The sequence below is a fragment of the Convolutriloba macropyga genome, chromosome 9, assembly GCF_964194025.1.
Source record: "Convolutriloba macropyga chromosome 9, txConMacr16.3, whole genome shotgun sequence".
In the NCBI taxonomy this organism is placed as follows: Eukaryota; Metazoa; Xenacoelomorpha; order Acoela; family Convolutidae; genus Convolutriloba; species Convolutriloba macropyga.
In genome coordinates this window covers 27,424,700-27,443,314 of record NC_134476.1, presented here as the reverse complement: position 1 = coordinate 27,443,314, position 18,615 = coordinate 27,424,700, and the positions used below count along the sequence as shown (strand labels likewise).

Below are 18,615 nucleotides of genomic sequence, written 5' to 3'. Positions count from 1 at the left end.
AGGGGGCCAATCAATAGGTTTTCTTGGATCTACTAATAGTTTATATCGTAACGTCAAGAAAACGTTTTTTGAATTTTTAAAGTCAAAGAAGCGATTTTTGCCAAATTCTCGTTGTCTCTTTGCTAAAAAGCAAAGTCCATAAACTAACTTTAAAACTTGTATTATAGCAAAATGAGAGAGCCCAATCAATAGGTTTTCTTGAACCTACTAATTGTTTATATCATAACGTAAAGAAAAAATTTTTTGTATTTTTAATGTCAAAGATGCAATTTTTGCCAAATTCTAGTTGCCTCTTTGTTAAAGCGCAAAACCCATAAACTAACTTTAAAACTTGTATTATAGCAAACTGAGGGGGCCCAATCAATAGGTTTTCTTGGATCTACTAATAGTTTATATCATAACGTCAAGAAAACGTTTTTTGAATTTTTAAAGTCAAAGATGCAATTTTTGCCAAATTCTCGTTGTCTCTTTGCTAAAAAGCAAAGTCCATAAACTAACTTTAAAACTTGTATTATAGCGAACTGAGGGGGCCCAATCAATAGGTTTTCTTGGATCTACTAATAGTTTATATCGTAACGTCAATAAAACGTTTTTTGAATTTTTAAAGTCAAAGAAGCGATTTTTGCCAAATTCTCGTTGTCTCTTTGCTAAAAAGCAAAGTCCATAAACTAACTTTAAAACTTGTATTATAGCAAACTGAGGGGGCCCAATCAATAGGTTTTCTTGGATCTACTAATAGTTTATATCATAACGTCAAGAAAACGTTTTTTGAATTTTTAAAGTCAAAGAAGCAATTTTTGACAAATTCTCGTTGTCTCTTTGCTAAAAAGCAAAGTCCATAAACTAACTTTAAAACTTGTATTATAGCAAACTGAGGGGGCCCAATCAATAGGTTTTCTTGGATCTACTAATAGTTTATATCGTAACGTCAAGAAAACGTTTTTTGAATTTTTAAAGTCAAAGAAGCGACTTTTGCCAAATTCTTGTTGTCTCTTTGCTAAAAAGCAAAGTCCATAAACTAACTTTAAAACTTGTATTATAGCAAACTGAGGGGGCCCAATCAATAGGTTTTCTTGGATTTATTAAAAATTTTCCATTAAAATGTTGGGATAACGTTTTTTGATTTTTGACCCTCAAAAAAGCACTTTAGCGACTTTTTCGTTTTTTGTGCAAAAATTTTACATAAACAGCTAGACTTTATAAAAGTCAATTTAAGGTCCAACTGAGGTGTTCTATTCAACTGCTAATTTTACTGTTATGTACATTTTTTGCGACAAATTCAGAAAAATGTTTTTGAATTTTTCTGATCCAAAAAAGGCTATATCGTTTTTTCGTACAGTCTATGTGTTTTTTTGCTGCTAAATGCTGACATGTGGTTTCTCATGGCTATTTCTTTCATAAAGCATCGACAAAAGCTCGCTGGGGGACAATTTTCATGTTTTTAAGTTTTTTTTGGATACGTCTAACCGGGAAAGGGACTTCTGAGGTGACGTCTGGGACCTCGGGCTATCATCACTTGGTGACGTCTGCAACCAAAAAAAGTCAGGCCTTCTTGATCGGGTGACGTCTGGAACCCTTGAAAAAAAATCTCCTCGTCTCTGGTAACGTCTGAGACCAAAAAATCGTCTTGGGGGGGCTTCTCTTGATGCTGATTGTCTTAATTGTTGATGAAGGTGTTGTGTAACTGGGTAACTGGTCGTCAGGTAGGCCCCTTTTGTTCGGACACGTGGTACGTTTCTTTGTCTCTTTGTCCTTGGGGGGGGGGGGTGGGGGGTGATGTCACCCTCTTTGTTTTAAAAGTATTCCGTTTCAGAAGTTAGACTATGTTTCTTAATCACGGAGGTAGGTCTCCAATTTATGTAATGAAACATATATTCTAGACTTTTGGTTGCTCATATTTGGTTGCGACTTCTTGTCAGATGTTTTTGGGAAAGAGTAACTCTCAGGTTTTTGGCGGTAGTTTTAATCATCAGCAAATGTCATGCTTTTCTTGAGTTCCCAAGGTCATTGGGAACACCTAGTGTGCTACCCATTTACACCAACTGGTCTTAAGCTTTCGAACTTGGGCATCTCTTATAACCCGTTATCACGTTCTTTCTTGTTCCTCAAGGCTTCATTTCTCTAGCCTAGTATACGTTGAACAAGTAGAGCTTCTTGTAAAGCTTATCTCATGCACAATTTACATTAGGTTGTTCTCTCTCAACCTTCTAACACTCCCCCTTAAATTGCGCATCCTCTTTCACAGTTTCTAACTATCTCGTCTCTCTTTTGTGGTTAAGCTCAGAGACTAGGGTCTGGGCCCATAACCTGTTAGGGAGTCTATTCAGGTGCAACTACTGTGAAAATGGACCAGTACTGGATTCGAACCAGCATCTGAAGGCTTCTTTTCGCCAGCCAAGTATACGTTGAAGAATTAGAGCGTCTCGTCAAGCTATGTCAAGCTCCTTATGCACAATTTACATGAGGTTGTTCTCTCTCTCTCTCTCTCAACCATATAACAATATGAATAATCACCAGGGAGTCTCAACCTGCGACTGAATAAATGTTATCAATTTCAGCATCATTTTTGGATCCCTGTTTACAATAATCAAATTTTGGGTTGAAAGCAATACTGGAACGATAATAGCATTGGTAGTACAGAACGTGTGCTACTTAGAGCCTAGTGTGCACAGCTGTCGGCATCGAGGTTAAGCTACAGGTGAACGTTGTTTTATAACTCAGTGTGGAAGTTTTTGCTCACAAGTTAAGCCGGGCTTCTATCTCAGTCTATTGTAAGTACCTCAAATACTAATTTCTTCAGCCAAGAACACTACTTTCTTTCTAACCTGTTTTCAACGCAGGTAATAATTTTCTGGCAAATTAATTTGGGGGTATATTTGCTTTGGTTTTTCGTTTGATGCATGTAATTCTCATAATCCAAACGAATATTTGACCAGCAACATTAAAAAAATAAATCATCGACAGCAGTTTTAGTTCTAGCTTAGTTCGATGATATTCCTTTAAATTTTCCTTGCTTATGGCGATCGAGGGCTGTCTTTTCATAAGACCAGGGTCTCGATTAGGGTTTTGTTGGCACGTATAGTAGAAGTGGGATTCTTTCTGTCATTTTTCTGGCATCTTCGTCCAGATCTAATTGGTTCGTAAGTGCAGTTCCAATGCCACAGTTTCCAAATCCTTCGAGATACGAGTACTGTGCTTCAATGTAGGTAGTGTTTATGGTCTCTACGTGGTCGCCAGTCATTGCAAACGTCACCCAACCTGGAAACTGGAAGATAGTTCCTCTGATGTCTACCACGTGACTGCCGTACTCATCTCCAAAACAGCTCCCACCGTTTCCTACACCTGGCAATGAAAAAAATATATATCTATAAAAGATATCATACAAGGATCGTACGAGGAAGTAAGGTGTCATTTGTATGACGCCATATAATATCTTTGTATGAGCACGAAGAAGTGACGACCCGAAAGCTCACCCTAGTCTTGACTTCGACCTATGAAAAGACCATGCTCAGCCAAAAGTAGGTATGATTAGACCACGCTGGAACCAAAAGAGTTATGAAAAGAACTTTGCTAGACTTTATTAGTCATATGCACTTGCGTCGAGCAAAAGTCAAATCATGGTCAAGAAAGTCTTTTCATTTGCCTGTTTTGACCAGGTCAAAGATTTTGTCAAATCATAGGTGGGGCAAAAATCTTTTCATGAGCTGCATTTTTGCCTCAATAAATTTACGTGCATTCTTATTGCTTACTATTGCTTATAATGTAGTCAGCAAGTATGGTCCTTCACCTCTTGCGATTTCGAAGAAAATTGCATTTTCTCAAAAAATGATAATTTATAACTTTGAAAGCAAAAACAACAGGATAATGCCACACTTTTATCATGACTGATGAGCAGAAGATCATTTCAATTAAACTATCAAATTCCTTTCAATCAAGTAACGAGTCAATACAGTCCAGCTGCGTGTACTGCGTGTACTCGCCTTTATCAAAGCACTTAGTTTAAAGCAATAAGACTGCTCGATTGAAGCTAACAATCAGATACCGGCTAAAGAAGTCTCCACGGAAAAATCGCTCAAAATCAGTTATAATCTGTTTTTTTTTATCAAAAACGCCAAAAGAGTAAACAATTAAACAAAAAGATAATCGGAAAAACAAAATGAAGAGAAACAGGGAAAAACTCGTAAGCCTCGAATACTTTGACCAAGTGCTTAAGTAAATTCGGAGCATAGTTGTAAGAAACACATAGAAAAAACACCGTTGCAAATTGCACAGCTTTATCAAAGGGGAGGACTCAAAACCATGAGCAACACACGAAGAATACCAATTTGACCGATTAGGTTCATTTTCAACCAAGACATTTTTCTGAATTTTCTCACTCTTTCCACTGATTTTTTAAATCACATATTTACAATTTTTTTATCACATGTTACAATTAAAAAACTTATAACATAAATTAGTGCTATGCAAGGCTTGTTTCAAATTTTTTATGGTTTACGTTAGCATAGCTCCTTTTACTGCTTTTTATTCTTCTTTCATTCACCGCAGTGGTTCATTCAGGTGCGAGGATCATCGCGTGGCTTCCCTTAATTCATTTTATTGCGTCTGAACTCTTACCCTCTCAAACATAATCAGACATTTCTACTACCAATACAGTGACTTGTAGTGCAGTGCTCTATTCCTCTTATCAAACTGGCGCATTGGTTTGAGCCCCACCAGACGCAAAGACTACTTATTTTGCTTTTCATCTCGTCCTAGCTAATACTTTCTTAAACATATTTACACAACTTTGCCGCTAATACAGCAAATCGTAGCGCAGTGCTGTCTTCATGTGAGCAAACCAGATGCCCTGGTTCAATCTCCACCATGCGCGTGGTTTTTTCCTTTAATAAAATATTATTTTTGTTCTCCATACATTGATATTTTAAATGCCTAAGATAAAATATTAGAAGTAATTACAATGCAAAAAATTTAAGATAATTATGCATCAAATCAATTTTTAGAAATAGTGTGAATTAGTTACCAATAATTGAATGTAATTTCGGCCGTAGTTGAATAAAATCTATAGTTTGATAACTTTACTTCAAAATTATTTGACGTCTCACTCGTTCGTCCATTTAAAATAATGAATGTTTACAGCCCTCAAAATCGATCATTTTGCAATTCGGCACGAGCTGTGCGGTGTTATTTTCATTTCCAACTTCTTCTTTAAAATTTATATTATACTTGACCACGAAAAGCAAAAAAGATACAGAAAATCGTCCCCAAAGAGTTGTTTATGGGTATCACTTCACATACCAGCTCAAAACATTGAAATTTCAACATGGAAGTCAAATTAGACATTTAAACAAGAAAAAATCAACATTTTCTATGAAGCCTCTCTTTATTCATTGGTTTTACAATGTGAGAACAGTTTACAACTGTGGCCTATTCCTCATTGACGTTATTTTGGTTTCCAGAGGACAACAACAATCTCTAAAAATGTTCGTTTTTATCGCATTCAAGTTTTGGATGACGCAGTCAACAAAAATGAGTCTTCTCGCTTTTGTTTTTAGAAATTTCTGTTTCACTACAATAAATTTTTTTCTCGCTGAAATTGAGAAAACGAAATTGTTCTCCATTTTTCTTTACTTAGGCAAAAAATGAGTTAGCTGATATACAAACCAACTAAACCAAAGTTTCCCAATTTGAAAACCACTTTTTCAACATCAAGCTATCTTTGATAATATCTTGAAAAAAGTCATCTTTGTGTTCTTTGGATCCAATTTCCGTTTGCGGTTTTTAAATAGGTTTCAGCGAATGAAAAGAGGCAGTTGCAACGATTTCAATGTTTTCAATGACCCGGTAGATGATCGAAGACCATGCAAAAACCTACTAAAACTTTGTGAACTAACACTTGGTAAAGACCGACGGTTTTCAATAAAGTTATGTAGTCTTGGACATTTAAGATTTTTTGTCTTCAACAGATTGTCATTGAAGAACTCCGATTACAATACCAATTAGACAGCAGACTTCGTTTCGTCGCTTCTTTTTGATCGCTCACAAAACAACAAGATTTGGTGCTTAATAATTTTCGCTATTAATTTGCTGACAAGATAATTTTTTCCCAACGATCATCTTTCGTTCCCTCTGTACAATTAACTATTTTTTTCGTCCAAGTTCTCCCCGTAAACCCTAAGATTATGATAGTGTTTTGACAAAAAAAATACATTGAATAGGATTTGAGTGGTTGTCATATCGCATTTGAATAAAACAAATAATTTTTGCATTAATTCCTTATCATTAATTCCTTATCAAATAATTTCATCATTAATTAATAGAAATTAAATCCACATAATTTTATCATTAATTCCTTAATTCCTTATCAGATATTTTAGGTAATGAATCGGTAATCTTAATTGTTCCGACCCCACTTGTGGGGGGGAGGAACTATATACTCAAATGGGTTTTTTTTGTTCCGTGAATTTTGGCCGACCGATATATTCATCGTAGAGAAATGTGCGTGGTATCATTAAAAAGCTCGTCCAGCGTAGAATTCGAAATTAAAAAGATTTTTTTTTGAATTTCGTTTTTTGCGAGGAGTTATCGAGGCTTAAAGTTTCATGTGAACACTGGATATTTGGTTCACTTTTGTTCACTTTTACCGTAATTTTCGTTCGAATTAACGTTTTTTCTACGAAAAATTTAATTCAAAACTAGATTTCACGCCAAAAAGTAAATCAATTTTAGGTTTTTAATAGACGAAAGGAGATAATAAAGACTAGTTCTAGTCTTAGAGGGAAGTTTAATATATAAAAAAAATTCGAATTAGGTTTGGGAGCTCTTTTTTTAGAAAATTTTGCAATTTTTTTGTTTTTTCAAGTCACCTAGAGACTACTAGACACCTTTAATATCGAAGTTCGGTTAATGACAAGCCTCTTTTACGATCAAATGAAGCCCAATGAACAAAAAATTTGTTTCGAAGGGATCGCTCATGTTTTTATTTGGACTCGTATCTCAAATTTCGTAATTTCAAATGAAATTTTGATTTATTTTTTGAGGTTTTACTAAGGTTTTATAATCCTATGGCATAAACTTGTTGACTAAAGGTGCAATAGATTTGCTAATGAGCATTAAGTGAACCTATCTAGTGCTGTGAGTGGACAGCTAAGGGCTGTTAAGACTTTGAAAATAAATGTTCGAAAGTTTTTTAAAATTAGTAAATCATAAACTTATTTTTGTGAACTGTAAGTTCGTCTCAGTAAAAACAGGATTGAGCTCCTTCATATCACTGTAACATCAGTTAATCTCGTTGGCGGCTTTATCAACTAACTATCGGTTATACGTCTTCAATGCCACAAGATTTCAAATTTTTTTAAAAATTTTTTGGACATTTCGTTTTATTGGTTCATTTTGAAATCTTATCACATCATCCTAATATTGATGGCTACATCTTCTTTTACTGAAGACGTCCAAAAGATCATAGATAAAACTTTCTGAGAAAAAAATATGGTTTAAATGGCTTCAACACTTTCTTCTCCCATTTTTCTAAAGAAATTTTGGTTTTTGCCTCTATTTGTTGTTTTTTTTTTCATAGTCATAAGGCATATTGTGATGTCTTATTGATTAGCTATGCATCATAAGCATCCTTGTATTCACATCGTGGCATAGCTGAGCGTATTCATTGAATTCCTTTGAAAGATTTTGAGTTTAATGGTTGTTAAGACTTTAAAAATATTTTTTTATTTTTTTTTAACATAAATCAATCTTAAGCTTATTTTCGTGGATTGTAAGTCAGTCTTCGTAAAGACAGAACCACTTTTTTTCTTCATCAGCAACAATTTATCTAGTTAGCGGTTTTGTCTTCTAACTATTGGTTTTTTTACTTCGGTGCACGAGTTTTCATAATTTTTATAATTTTTGGATTTTTTTTAGTAATTTTGGTTCCTTTTGAAATCGTATTACATTATCCTAATATTGATAGCTCCCATTGGTTTAGTGAAGACGTTCAAGGGATCGTTGAAAAAATTTTCAGTGAAAAAAGTTTATGGTTTAAATAGCTTTGACACTTTCTTCTCTCAATTTTCTACCGAACTTTTGGATTTTGCCTGTTTTTGTTGTTGTTTTCATAGTCAATGACCTGTTGTAATGTCTTATTGATAAATTTTGATTGACAAACATCCTAGTTTTCACATCATCTAGGCGTAATTTAGCGTATTAAATGCCTTCCGTTGAAAGCTGTAGAATTTTTTGACTTTGATACTATGGGTTCTCTAAAAAATTTCGTGGTTTTGATGTATTTTTCTTTGCCATACGACTTATTGTGATGAGTTATTGATGTCACATGAATGAAACCTATGATTGCTATTTCATCGAGGCAGAATTTAGTGTGTTTAATTAACTTAAAATGTAGCATTTTTTTTAAATTCAAACATCTATTTTTGTTATCTCTTCATTTGGTTGACAATTGAGTCAAAAATGTAGATGAGCTCGGGTCGGAACATCATGTGCGAACGCACATTAACGAGCCGCCTTGTTATGCATTAGATACAAAAGCTGACATTTACAAACAATTCTTTTAATCTTTAGTCTTAAAAAATGGTTGAAAGCTCTCGCTTGGTAGGTTTCAAATACCTGATTCCAGTGGTGCGGGATTCTAGCGCGCCTTTTTTCCTATATGCAATGGCAGATAGTTAATTTTGCCAAATTCTTGCTTCAAGTAAGGTTTCGTGATTCTGCTGAGAACTTGTCCGAATTTCAGCTTTCATCTTGAATGGTACATTTTTTGTAAAAAAAATAACAGTGCACAAATTGGCCTCTGATACCCCCAGTGTGCGACTCATGACAGTCTGATCAGAGCCAATTTTGGTCTGATTGATCAAGCAACTACATGAGCGACCCAATACAGATTGATCAAAGCTGACTTGAGTTGCGCACCTGATCCTGGGTAAAGAAACATAATTTGTATGGTCGCGATAGGTATCACCAACTTCTCAGTTTTTATTCATGCAAGGAGTTAACAAACCCATTAAGTGATTGTTAGCTGCGGATGCGCCATCGTAATATGAAGTGAACTGTTGGTCTACAGTCTGGATAGTCGCCAAGCATGAGTCATAGTTGACCTGAGCCCTGTGGAACACAGTTCTGGCAGGATCAAAGGGCGACACAAGACCATAAGTACTGCCACCCCAGTATGAATAACCTCCAATGTCAATATAAGTGAGTGGTTGTGAGTTGTAGACGAAGCAGTACACCCATGTCTTCACTCCTCTGATCACAACTTCATAGTAGCCGTTACTGTCTTAAACGGACTTTCTAAATAACTTTAATTGAATTTCAATAGTTTCCATGTTTTAGGCCTGACTATGCTGGACACAAAAAGCGGATATTCTCCGTTTGTGCCCCCCCCCCCACTAAAATATACACCCCCCCCCCCCCCCCCAGTACAATATGCATCCCCCCCCCCCCTCCCAGTACAATATGCATCCCCCCGTTACAGAGCACGTGTCATTACACAGTAAATCATTATGTAAAAATATTGCACGTTCGTCCGAGGGTGCAAATAATATGCACCCACTAAGCGGGGGGGGGGGGGGGGGAGCAGAAACGGGGAAAAAGATCCCAAACTTTAAGTAGAATGCTGGACCATATATTTATTGTCAGTGTTGACCCCCCTTCAAGACTTTTTAAAGTCTCTTTATAAGTCGAATCCGAAGCCTGGGTTATTAATCGAAAATTTTTGGTGTCAAATGATTGCAATTGGCGTCGTTTCCTATTCTTAAGTACATAAAAACATTTATCCTTCGACAAAAAAAAACAAAGTCTCAAAAGTGTGGACAACGTTCTTAATTGGGCTCTTTCCCATTATAGCCCCCCCCCCCCCCATTAAATTATAGCCCACCCATTATGGTATAATTACCATGATTGGGGGGGGGGGGGGGGGGGGGGCTATAGGTTATCTGACCACTAAGCTGGGGGGGGGGGGGCTATAATGGGAAAGACCCCTTATTTGTTCTATTCCAAACTTGTGACTTACTGCCTGGATTAGCAGTCCACAATGTCTGACAATTCTGAGTCTGGGCATTCTCGACTTCATTGATCCAGTACCACTTCTTACTGGAAGTGACTGGCTCCGAGGGGTGGCCACTGCAGTCATTGTTCATCACTGCATCTTTCACATAGCCTAAGGTGTCTCTAGAGAACAGCTGACACTCACGTGACCTTTCCTGGGAGAGAAAACAAAAAGGATATCCTTCTTTTTACGCGCTACTAATGCTCTTGTGGATTTTTCCACGTGCCGAAGAATTGGAAAAATTCTGACCCAGTTACAAACTATGATATTGCATTAAACAAGTTTCCTATGCCTATGCGCTTTCAAAAGGCGCCTCAATTTCCACAATTCGATCTAACTTTTATTGTCATTAATTGAAAATGAGATCGCATAAGCATAATCTGAAGAGCGCCCTTTCCAGAGTCTGTACTAGCTCATCATAAACTTTTCCAGAGTCTGTGAAGTCTGATAAGAGCAAAAAGGTCCAATCCAGAAAGCAACCAGCCCCCCCCCCCCCTTAAAAAAGCAAAGATAAATACTCCCCGCGTTGAAAGAGCACTTCCCAATTTTACTTGATGAAGATCAAAGACCACACGAAGGACTAAGTTTTGGTAATCGCTGTTGAGCTGAAATCTTTATTGTTTGGAACTATATTATCTTCAACTGACTCAAAAACCATATAAATAACGTGTCTACTTTTCTGAAAACAATACAGCATATTACTGCTATTTCAACTGTTATTATTGCCAGTCGGGGTACTCCCAGTGCGCGACCCAATTTAGTCTGGCACCTCCAGTGCGCAACCCAAGTAGGTGTGATACCACTGTGCCAGATTTAAGCTGGTCTGAGGAGAGCCAATTTTGGTCTTTATGATCTGGTACGCCCTTTGTGCGATGCAAGTCAGTTTGATCAGAGCTGGCTTGGGTCGCACACATCATCCTGGGGAGAAATTATTTAAGAGCGGCCGCAATAGACTGCAAGGGTACTTTTGTGTAACGATCCCCGCAAATATTATGTACAAGGGATTTCCATGGCTTGTCCGAATTCTAAATCATAAATTGCTGTTGGGGGCAGACAGGTGGTGGTTTTGAAAAAAAAACCCACGGATAAAAACCACTTAATTCTATATAGGAAATTAAACCCCGCGGAAATAAACCCCCATTTGACTTTTAACGAGCTGCGCATTTAGCGCTCTTGGCCACGCCTCGCGAGCCATGACCATGACTTAGCGGCCAATGGAACTTGATATGAATCACTTGGTATCACTGCCGAACAAATAATTACGACCAAAATTTAAAATTGGGGTTTGTTTCCAAGACCCTACAGGTCGGTATGAAGAGTAGTTTGGTTTCTTACACAGTATGAGAAGCCAATACATTGAGGCTGGGCAAAGCAGGCTGCAGTGCAAATCTGGGCAGTGAGTGCAGTGTAGTTGGCAATGGAGTCCCCATATGCCATCAAACAGTCACACTCCTGGACAAAGTTGGCGAGATCCAGGGCAGCCCAGCACTTCTGTTAAGGAATCAAAAACATTATTAGTTTACGCCTAAGATGCACTATTGCGAGCGCTTTTGCTCATTTGTTAAACAGTCTATTTTAGATCTTCAAATTTGCTCTTCAGATCTTCACTAATATTCTTTCATTGGTCAAATTGTGAGGGATAAAAGTAAGTACAGGCCGACGAATTTCAGGAGTTTGTGCTGGATCGTAATGCATAAATTAGCGACACACCAAAAGTCCTGAATTAATGACAGGCAGCCCAGTCAACTATATTGTTATGTTCGGCCAAACCAGACTGATCTTGTGACCTCCAAAATAACAGAGAAAAACTCAGTTCGTCGAGAACTGCAAGATTTTGCATGATAGGTTTAAAAAAAAACATAAGTTGCGGAAATCGTGGATTGAAACACTTTTTTTAAAAAAAAAGATTTAAATAAACTGTTGATTATTTCAGAATTTTTTTTTTTGATGATTAGGTTATCAAACAGTAATCTGCGCTTTAAGACTTTCAAAAAATAAAAGCAGTGGATTTTCTTCGATTATGTTCAACTCCATAAAGCGTCGTTTAGAAACCCCGATGTGGACTCAACAAAATTCTTTGTTGTTCACGCAAATGGGGCCTCCTGATCTTTTACCACTAGTAACCTCCAATAGTGAAAAGAAACACTGAGAGGTGACGAGGACCTAATTGCGTGGGTCTCTCCGTCAAACATCTTTTGCAGACCTAACTTTGCGGGTCAAAAAAGCACTCTGAAGATCACGTTGTGTCTACAAACCTCTGATGCAAAGAAAAAAAGATGTAAATTAAACTTTATCACCCTTTGATTAAAAATTTCTGACTTTTTAAAATTTTCTTCACAAGAAAAAAATTTAGTGAACGGATTTAAAAGGAAACGACTAAATTTGAACAAAGGAACTCTGACTTTGTACGTCTTCCCGATTGTCGGTTCTGAAAATGAAAATACGTTGGATCCGTTTAAATTGTTTTGCATTCAGTTGTAAGAATTGTTCAGACTTTTGAATTTTTGTTCAGACAGATCAGCATGGTCATAGGAAGGATTAAGAGTTCTCTTGAAAAAACGAGCTGGTTTTAAGACAATGCTATTGTGGCCATTTTAAAATGGCTGCTTTAGAAGTTTTTCTGAGCAAAGCTCCAATAATTTGCTGATTGTTCAAACGCACAAATCTTGGAGAGCCAACTCCTGCTCATAAATATTATTAAAATGTTGATGTAACTTTTTTACGACAGACATCAAAGAAAAAACAAAATATTCAAAACATGGAGATTATTTTTCCAATGCAGTTATATCTCATCCAAAAGAATAAATTTTATACATGAAGTGTTCGCAAAATTTGTAACTACACATAACCAAATTTGTAATCAAACTTCATGTGGTCTTGGTTACGTAATCGATGATGCGTGTCATATAGAATCAAAAAATAATTTAATTCCATGCCTTTTGCATTTTTTGACGTTATTTGCCCAGCTTCATTGTTAGTCAAAGTAATTGTCTTTATAGAAACCATTCAGTAATATCAAACTAACTAGACAGGTTAAAAGTGAAATTTCAATCAACCTATGGCATATATTTCTAACTAAACAAGCGTAATGTGTTTTGAAACGCAGGCCAGTAAAAGTTTGTTAAAGCCTGAGAATTTAAAATTTTGTAACGTTATCAACAATAATGAACGATAATCGCCATTTTCTTCTCTGTTTTTCAGAAATAACGTATCGGTTTGTTTCTTTTGGAAAAGCTCTGACAAGTTGTAACGGGGTAATGTGCCTGTTGTTCAGATAAGCCACCAAAAAGCATGAAAAGACAAAGTAACAATGACTGTACGTAGAAAATCATTTGTAATAGAAAAAGGCACAATGAAATTTACAATTGACCCCATTTTTAAAAGTATGAAAAGGTTGGAAATGAAATTGATTTTAAGAGTCATCCTCACTCTGCTCAAAGCTTTTTCATGATTAGAAGGTTTTTAGTAACAAACCTGCAAAATATCATTTAGACCCTACTATGGACAGATGGCCCACCTATTGTTAGCACCCATAATGTTAATCTCTATGTGTCTGTAATAAATTCAAGTTGCATAATAAATATTTCTCAACAAATAAAAAGCAAAAAATATATTCAGAAAGACGTTCATTGGTTTTGATGAAATGCTGCGTTTTATTATATTTGATCCAAAAATAAGGGAAACTATAAACGTGGCTATTATGAAAAGTTAGGCTTCTTAATTAAACTTTTGTCAAACCTTCAGGTTCCCTGAACCTCTAAAATTTCTAAAACGGTTGCAAATGGTCTTTGTAAAAGTCATGAACCAAAACAATTATAGTCCAAATATGACAAAAAACCATCAGGCTATTTTGTCAGTTTTTGACTGTAATTGTTTTGGTTCACGACTATTTCACAATTAAAAGGCACGTTTAATTAATTAAAAAGAAACAAAAATTAAATCACAAAATAATTGCATTTTAAAAAGGGAAGTTCTTTTGTGTGAGCGCGGTGAGCACGAAATGTCACTTTTTTCCAGGCTTGTTCAGAAATAGAATCGCGGATATTAGTGACGGATAATTCAAGAGCAAATTTGAGTTATTTTTGGGTCGCGAAAACATTACCATTTTCGAGTAAATGTAAATCTTTTTTTGCGTTTGAATAAGAAACTTTTGTTTGGACTTTCTTCGTTTTTATATTAGATGCATTGTTTGTTCTCGAATACGAGTATAAGGAAACATTTGTACCAAAAATCATGTGCCTAAAATCATGCAGCTTGGGACACCCCTCTTATGTTCCTTAGCAGTCGCAGAGATAATTTGAAGGTGATCAAGTAATATATGCTTGGCTTATAAATCTATTTTTAGCTTGCGTATCATTCTACCCTTCAATTTACAATTAAAGCTTGAAAAGAGCTTCATTGCTTTTGAAAATTGGTCACTTTGTTGTGAAGATAATGAAATGGTAATTGATTTGACCCACTCGCGTGCGTTCAAAAGAACCTTTCAAGCGCGCGGTATAGATATATAGCAGAATTATCCATGCTACTTATTATATAGTGATGTTTTGTTAACGTGTATGTCAAGTATCTATTTTGACGTCCATAATTTCATTTGAGCTGTATGCTAACTGGTGTCAGGACAAATTACCCAATGCCTAAATATCCAATTATCCAAAATACACAAAATATACCCAATATTCAAACTATTGTTGAAAACATCAGTGCTATAATTATTTTTATCAAATTTTTTGTCTAAGAATTGGGTGACTTAACGGGTCTTTCCCATTATAGCCCCCCCCCCCCCCCAGCTTAGTGGTCAGATAACTTATAGCCCCCCCCCAATCATGGTAATTATACCATAATGGGGGGCTATATTTTGATGGGGGCGATAATGGGAAAGACCCGACTTAACAACCACAGTGACCTCTTGGAACTGACTGCTTTCCTCTCATTAACAAAATTTAGCTTGTATTCCTTTGTTCGCTTGTGCGAACAAATAATTACCTTGTGTAAACAAATAAATAAGTTTGTTTTATAAAATTCGAGCATGTAGTTCTAACCAGGTAGTTATTTTTAATTGTTCCGACTCAATTTATCGGGGGAGGAACTATATACTCAAAGCGGTTTTCTTTGTTCAGTCAATTTTGGCCGATCAAAATGTTCATCGTCGAGGGTTGTGATTGATAACATTAAAAAGTCCGTCCAGCGTAGAATATACAATAAAACAGAGTTTTTGAGTATCGATTTTCCAAGGAGTTATTAGAGGTTTAAATTTTGTGAACATTTGACTGGTTTTCGTTGTTTTTGTTCAAATTTTTGCCAAATTTGCTGAAATGTTAAAACTGTTAACGATAGTGTTGTTGGATTTACCTTTAATGAGAGAAGAGAAGAGAGTTGTAGAAAGTTTTGATTCAAATTTGGATAAAGTGATTGCTGAATTTTTCAAAATTCTACCCCTTTTTCATCAAAAAAAGCACGAAATAAGCTGATTTAGTCCACTTTTTAAAATTTGCCGGATTAACATATCCAAAACAAAAACAGCTAAATAATTTTCGTTGACTCCAAGAAGGGATAGTTTTACTTGCCCTTTCTTTGAAAGTGTTCCTACACTAAAATTTTGCCGCTTTTTTATGATAATCGAAAATGCACAATAAGTTTTTGATATATTGACTTTTGTATAATCGTCAATTTATCCGGATCCATAAAAATTGAACAATTCTATGTTAATAATGAACGGTCAAAAAATCAAAGATAATTTTGGTCTAAACATTTTTAAAAATACAAATATAATTCAGTTTGTAATCAGTCGCTCTTTTTTTAAACATTTTTGCATTTTTTTGGTTTAAAATGTTAATTACAGAATAGAACAGTTCAAATCAACGCTTATTAATGACAGGTCAAAAGCCTTCCTAAGGAGATTCAAAGAAACCAACCTGGTATTTTAATTCGACAGCTTATGATCGCTTTGACTATTTAAACTTGTTCTCAAAAAAAAACAACGAAATATTGTGCTTTGCCACTTTTTTTCTATTTGTTGTCAACTTTAGCTTTTACTGAGCAAGAACATGGCGCATCGACTTTCTGAGGGATGAAAATTCAAAGTTTATTGCTGTTTTACATTCCATCTAATGACTTTTTGCATTTGATGCTACAAGTTTTTACAAAAAAAATGATTTTTGAACACTTTTCCAACTTTGAGGTTCATTTTCTTGTCTTGACATTTTTTGAGAGGTCAGATATCACTTATTTCTTCGGGTAATAGATTACTGTTTTATTGGCTTCAAAACCATTTTCTAGCAGACTTTAATAGTTACAGATCTTAACGGTTTTCTATGGAAGAACAAAGGAACCTATTTAAACTTTAAATTTTCATGACTTTGAAATCAAATGTTTCCAAAAAACGCAAATGCTATGTCTTTAAATCTGCGCTGTTTGTTCTTTTTGTCCACTTGATACCTAGTCTAATCATCCAGAGGTCGCATATCACATTATTGATTTTCAAAGAAAACGCTATTATATACAACTTCTTTACGGAATATTCGCAAAATTTAATTGAATTTTTTTGTCTCTATTTGTTGTCTGTTTTTGTAGACGTACGACGTTTTCTGGATAACAACAGATCCTGAGGTCCTCCAAAAGATGTATGAATAGAAAAACCCATACAAGATTTCAGTTGATGTCTAATGGTTTTCTTTATTTAAAACTCTTTTCAGAAAACACAAAAGTATTTTTTCAACTACGCCTTTTTTGTTCTTTCTATCTAGTGAAAAAAATGAATTTGTTCAGTTTTGGTTTCGTTTGACGATATTTTTCATTTTTATTAAGCTTTTTTCAAAAATTTGAGATTGAGTTTTGGATGTCAAAAAAGTTTGTTGTTATTTGATTTTGTTGTTTGTTATGTCTCGTAATCTTAATTTTTGCAGGTCTCATCGGCGCTCTACTGTGACATTATTCACTCTACTATGTGATTCAAATGGGAAGCAGTTTTTTCATTCATTGACCATTCATTTCTGAAAATAATATTTGAAGGTTTTGAAGGTCTCTTCCTCATTTGGTAGACAACTAATCCAAAATTGTGAAAGAGCGGGGTTAGAATGTTAACCATCTAAAATTTTAGGATCTAAATATATCAAATACGAGCATACTTTATAGGCTTAAAAGCAAACAAATCTCAGATAAAATTTTAATCAAAATTTCCGTTAGCGACCACCTCTGCGCTACACACACGCACACACACACACACACACACACACAGAAAAAAAATCCACAAACACGCGCGCAAAAGTAGCCTCTAAACTACAAAATGATGTTTTTTTCTTTACGATGCGCGAACTATAAGTGGAAATTTGACTTAAGAAAAAAACCGGCCTCGCATTTATATTCCCTCGTTTTGAAAAAAAAATGATTAAATTAAAAATGATAAATTAATTATATAATTAGGTTAATTAAGTTAATAATTTTCGGGATTTGTATTTATGTGATAATCATCATCTCCTAAATTTATTCTGGTAGCGTTTTTTTTTTCTATCAAGAATAAAAAATGCCCAAGCTTATTTTTACGGGAATGTGGCCATAAATCGGGATTCCTACTTTTTGACTTTTTGTAATTATCACTGGAATGAGTTTCACCAATTGTTTGCTCAAGAGACATCACTCCAAGGACTAAATGTCTGCATGATGCTCTCTCAAAAGGTTGTGAAATTTTGCTACATCTGCCTTGACTGTATTTTCAGCCTTTTGAAAAAAAATTATTATTAATTTTTATAAATTTAGTATATGACATTATCAGCGCATAAGCTAACCAGGCATTGGTTTGCTCACACAAGCTACTAAAAAATTACACCCAGGGGTGGAGGGCCAAGAAGGGGCTTGAAATAGATCCCAAAAAGAATAATTTCTTACCGTAAAGCATGCCAGTGCCACAATGATAAGAGTTTTAGCTAAGTGAGCCATTTTCGAATGTTGAAATCACGCTGTCCTTCAAGACCAAGAAAAACCACAATTTAGAAATGACACTGATGTGACAGAGCATTAAGCAAGCAATGGTAGCTACTTCAAAACTTCAAATTATTCTTATTTAAACATAATAATATGTAACAACTGCATGAGAAAAAATGTAATCAAAATTTAATGTTTCCGGTCAGCTGGTACACATTCATAAGCGTGCATACCCCTCCTTGTCGAAAAAGTAAAAACATCAAAATTATTTCAAAATGAGGTTAAATTATTAAAACGCCCGCTGTTCTCTGTATTTCGCAAACGCGATTATCAATCTCCCGTCACAACGCCACAAAAATTTAAGTTCTAACTTCACCTCTAATTTTATTGAAACTTTTTATAGTTTCAAACTGTTTAAAATGGGCAAACTTTTATTGCGAAGCATTTGGCAATAAAACAAATGTTCTAGCAATCCACTGTGCTGGTTGGTGTTTTTTATCTAGGTTTCAAAATCGGGGAGAATGTAATTAATTTAAAACATAATTTAATTATTTCCGACCCTACTTCAGCCATGGGGATTAGAACAGGTTAAACTGATTTTTTCCTAAAAGTTTGACCGATTGGTCTATTTATTGGAGAACACTAAAAAA

General features: G+C 35.3%; 1 protein-coding gene across 1 annotated transcript; it reads right to left on the bottom strand.

Moving 5' to 3' along the window:
- Positions 1-2,847: 2,847 nt before the first annotated feature.
- Positions 2,848-18,085, bottom strand: LOC142345297 (uncharacterized). Its single transcript, XM_075397285.1, has 5 exons — positions 17,930-18,085; positions 11,384-11,539; positions 10,013-10,202; positions 9,002-9,277; positions 2,848-3,342 (listed from the first exon to the last, which is right to left on the bottom strand). Exons 1-5 carry the CDS (start codon positions 17,978-17,980, stop codon positions 3,059-3,061), a joined length of 957 nt encoding a protein of 318 aa, XP_075253400.1. The 5' UTR covers positions 17,981-18,085; the 3' UTR covers positions 2,848-3,058.
- Between the last annotated feature and the right edge of the window lie 530 nt (positions 18,086-18,615).

Bases quoted from the DNA above. Each gene is read 5' to 3' on its own strand.
- LOC142345297 (XM_075397285.1), bottom strand. From the start codon at position 17,980: ATGGCTCACTTAGCTAAAACTCTTATCATTGTGGCACTGGCATGCTTT. The intron at 11,540-17,929 runs GTAAGAAATTAT...ATTCCTTAACAG, and splicing joins TGGCACTGGCATGCTTTACG to AAGTGCTGGGCTGCCCTGGA. The intron at 10,203-11,383 runs GTAAGAAACCAA...TTTCTCTCCCAG, and splicing joins GTATTGGCTTCTCATACTGT to GAAAGGTCACGTGAGTGTCA.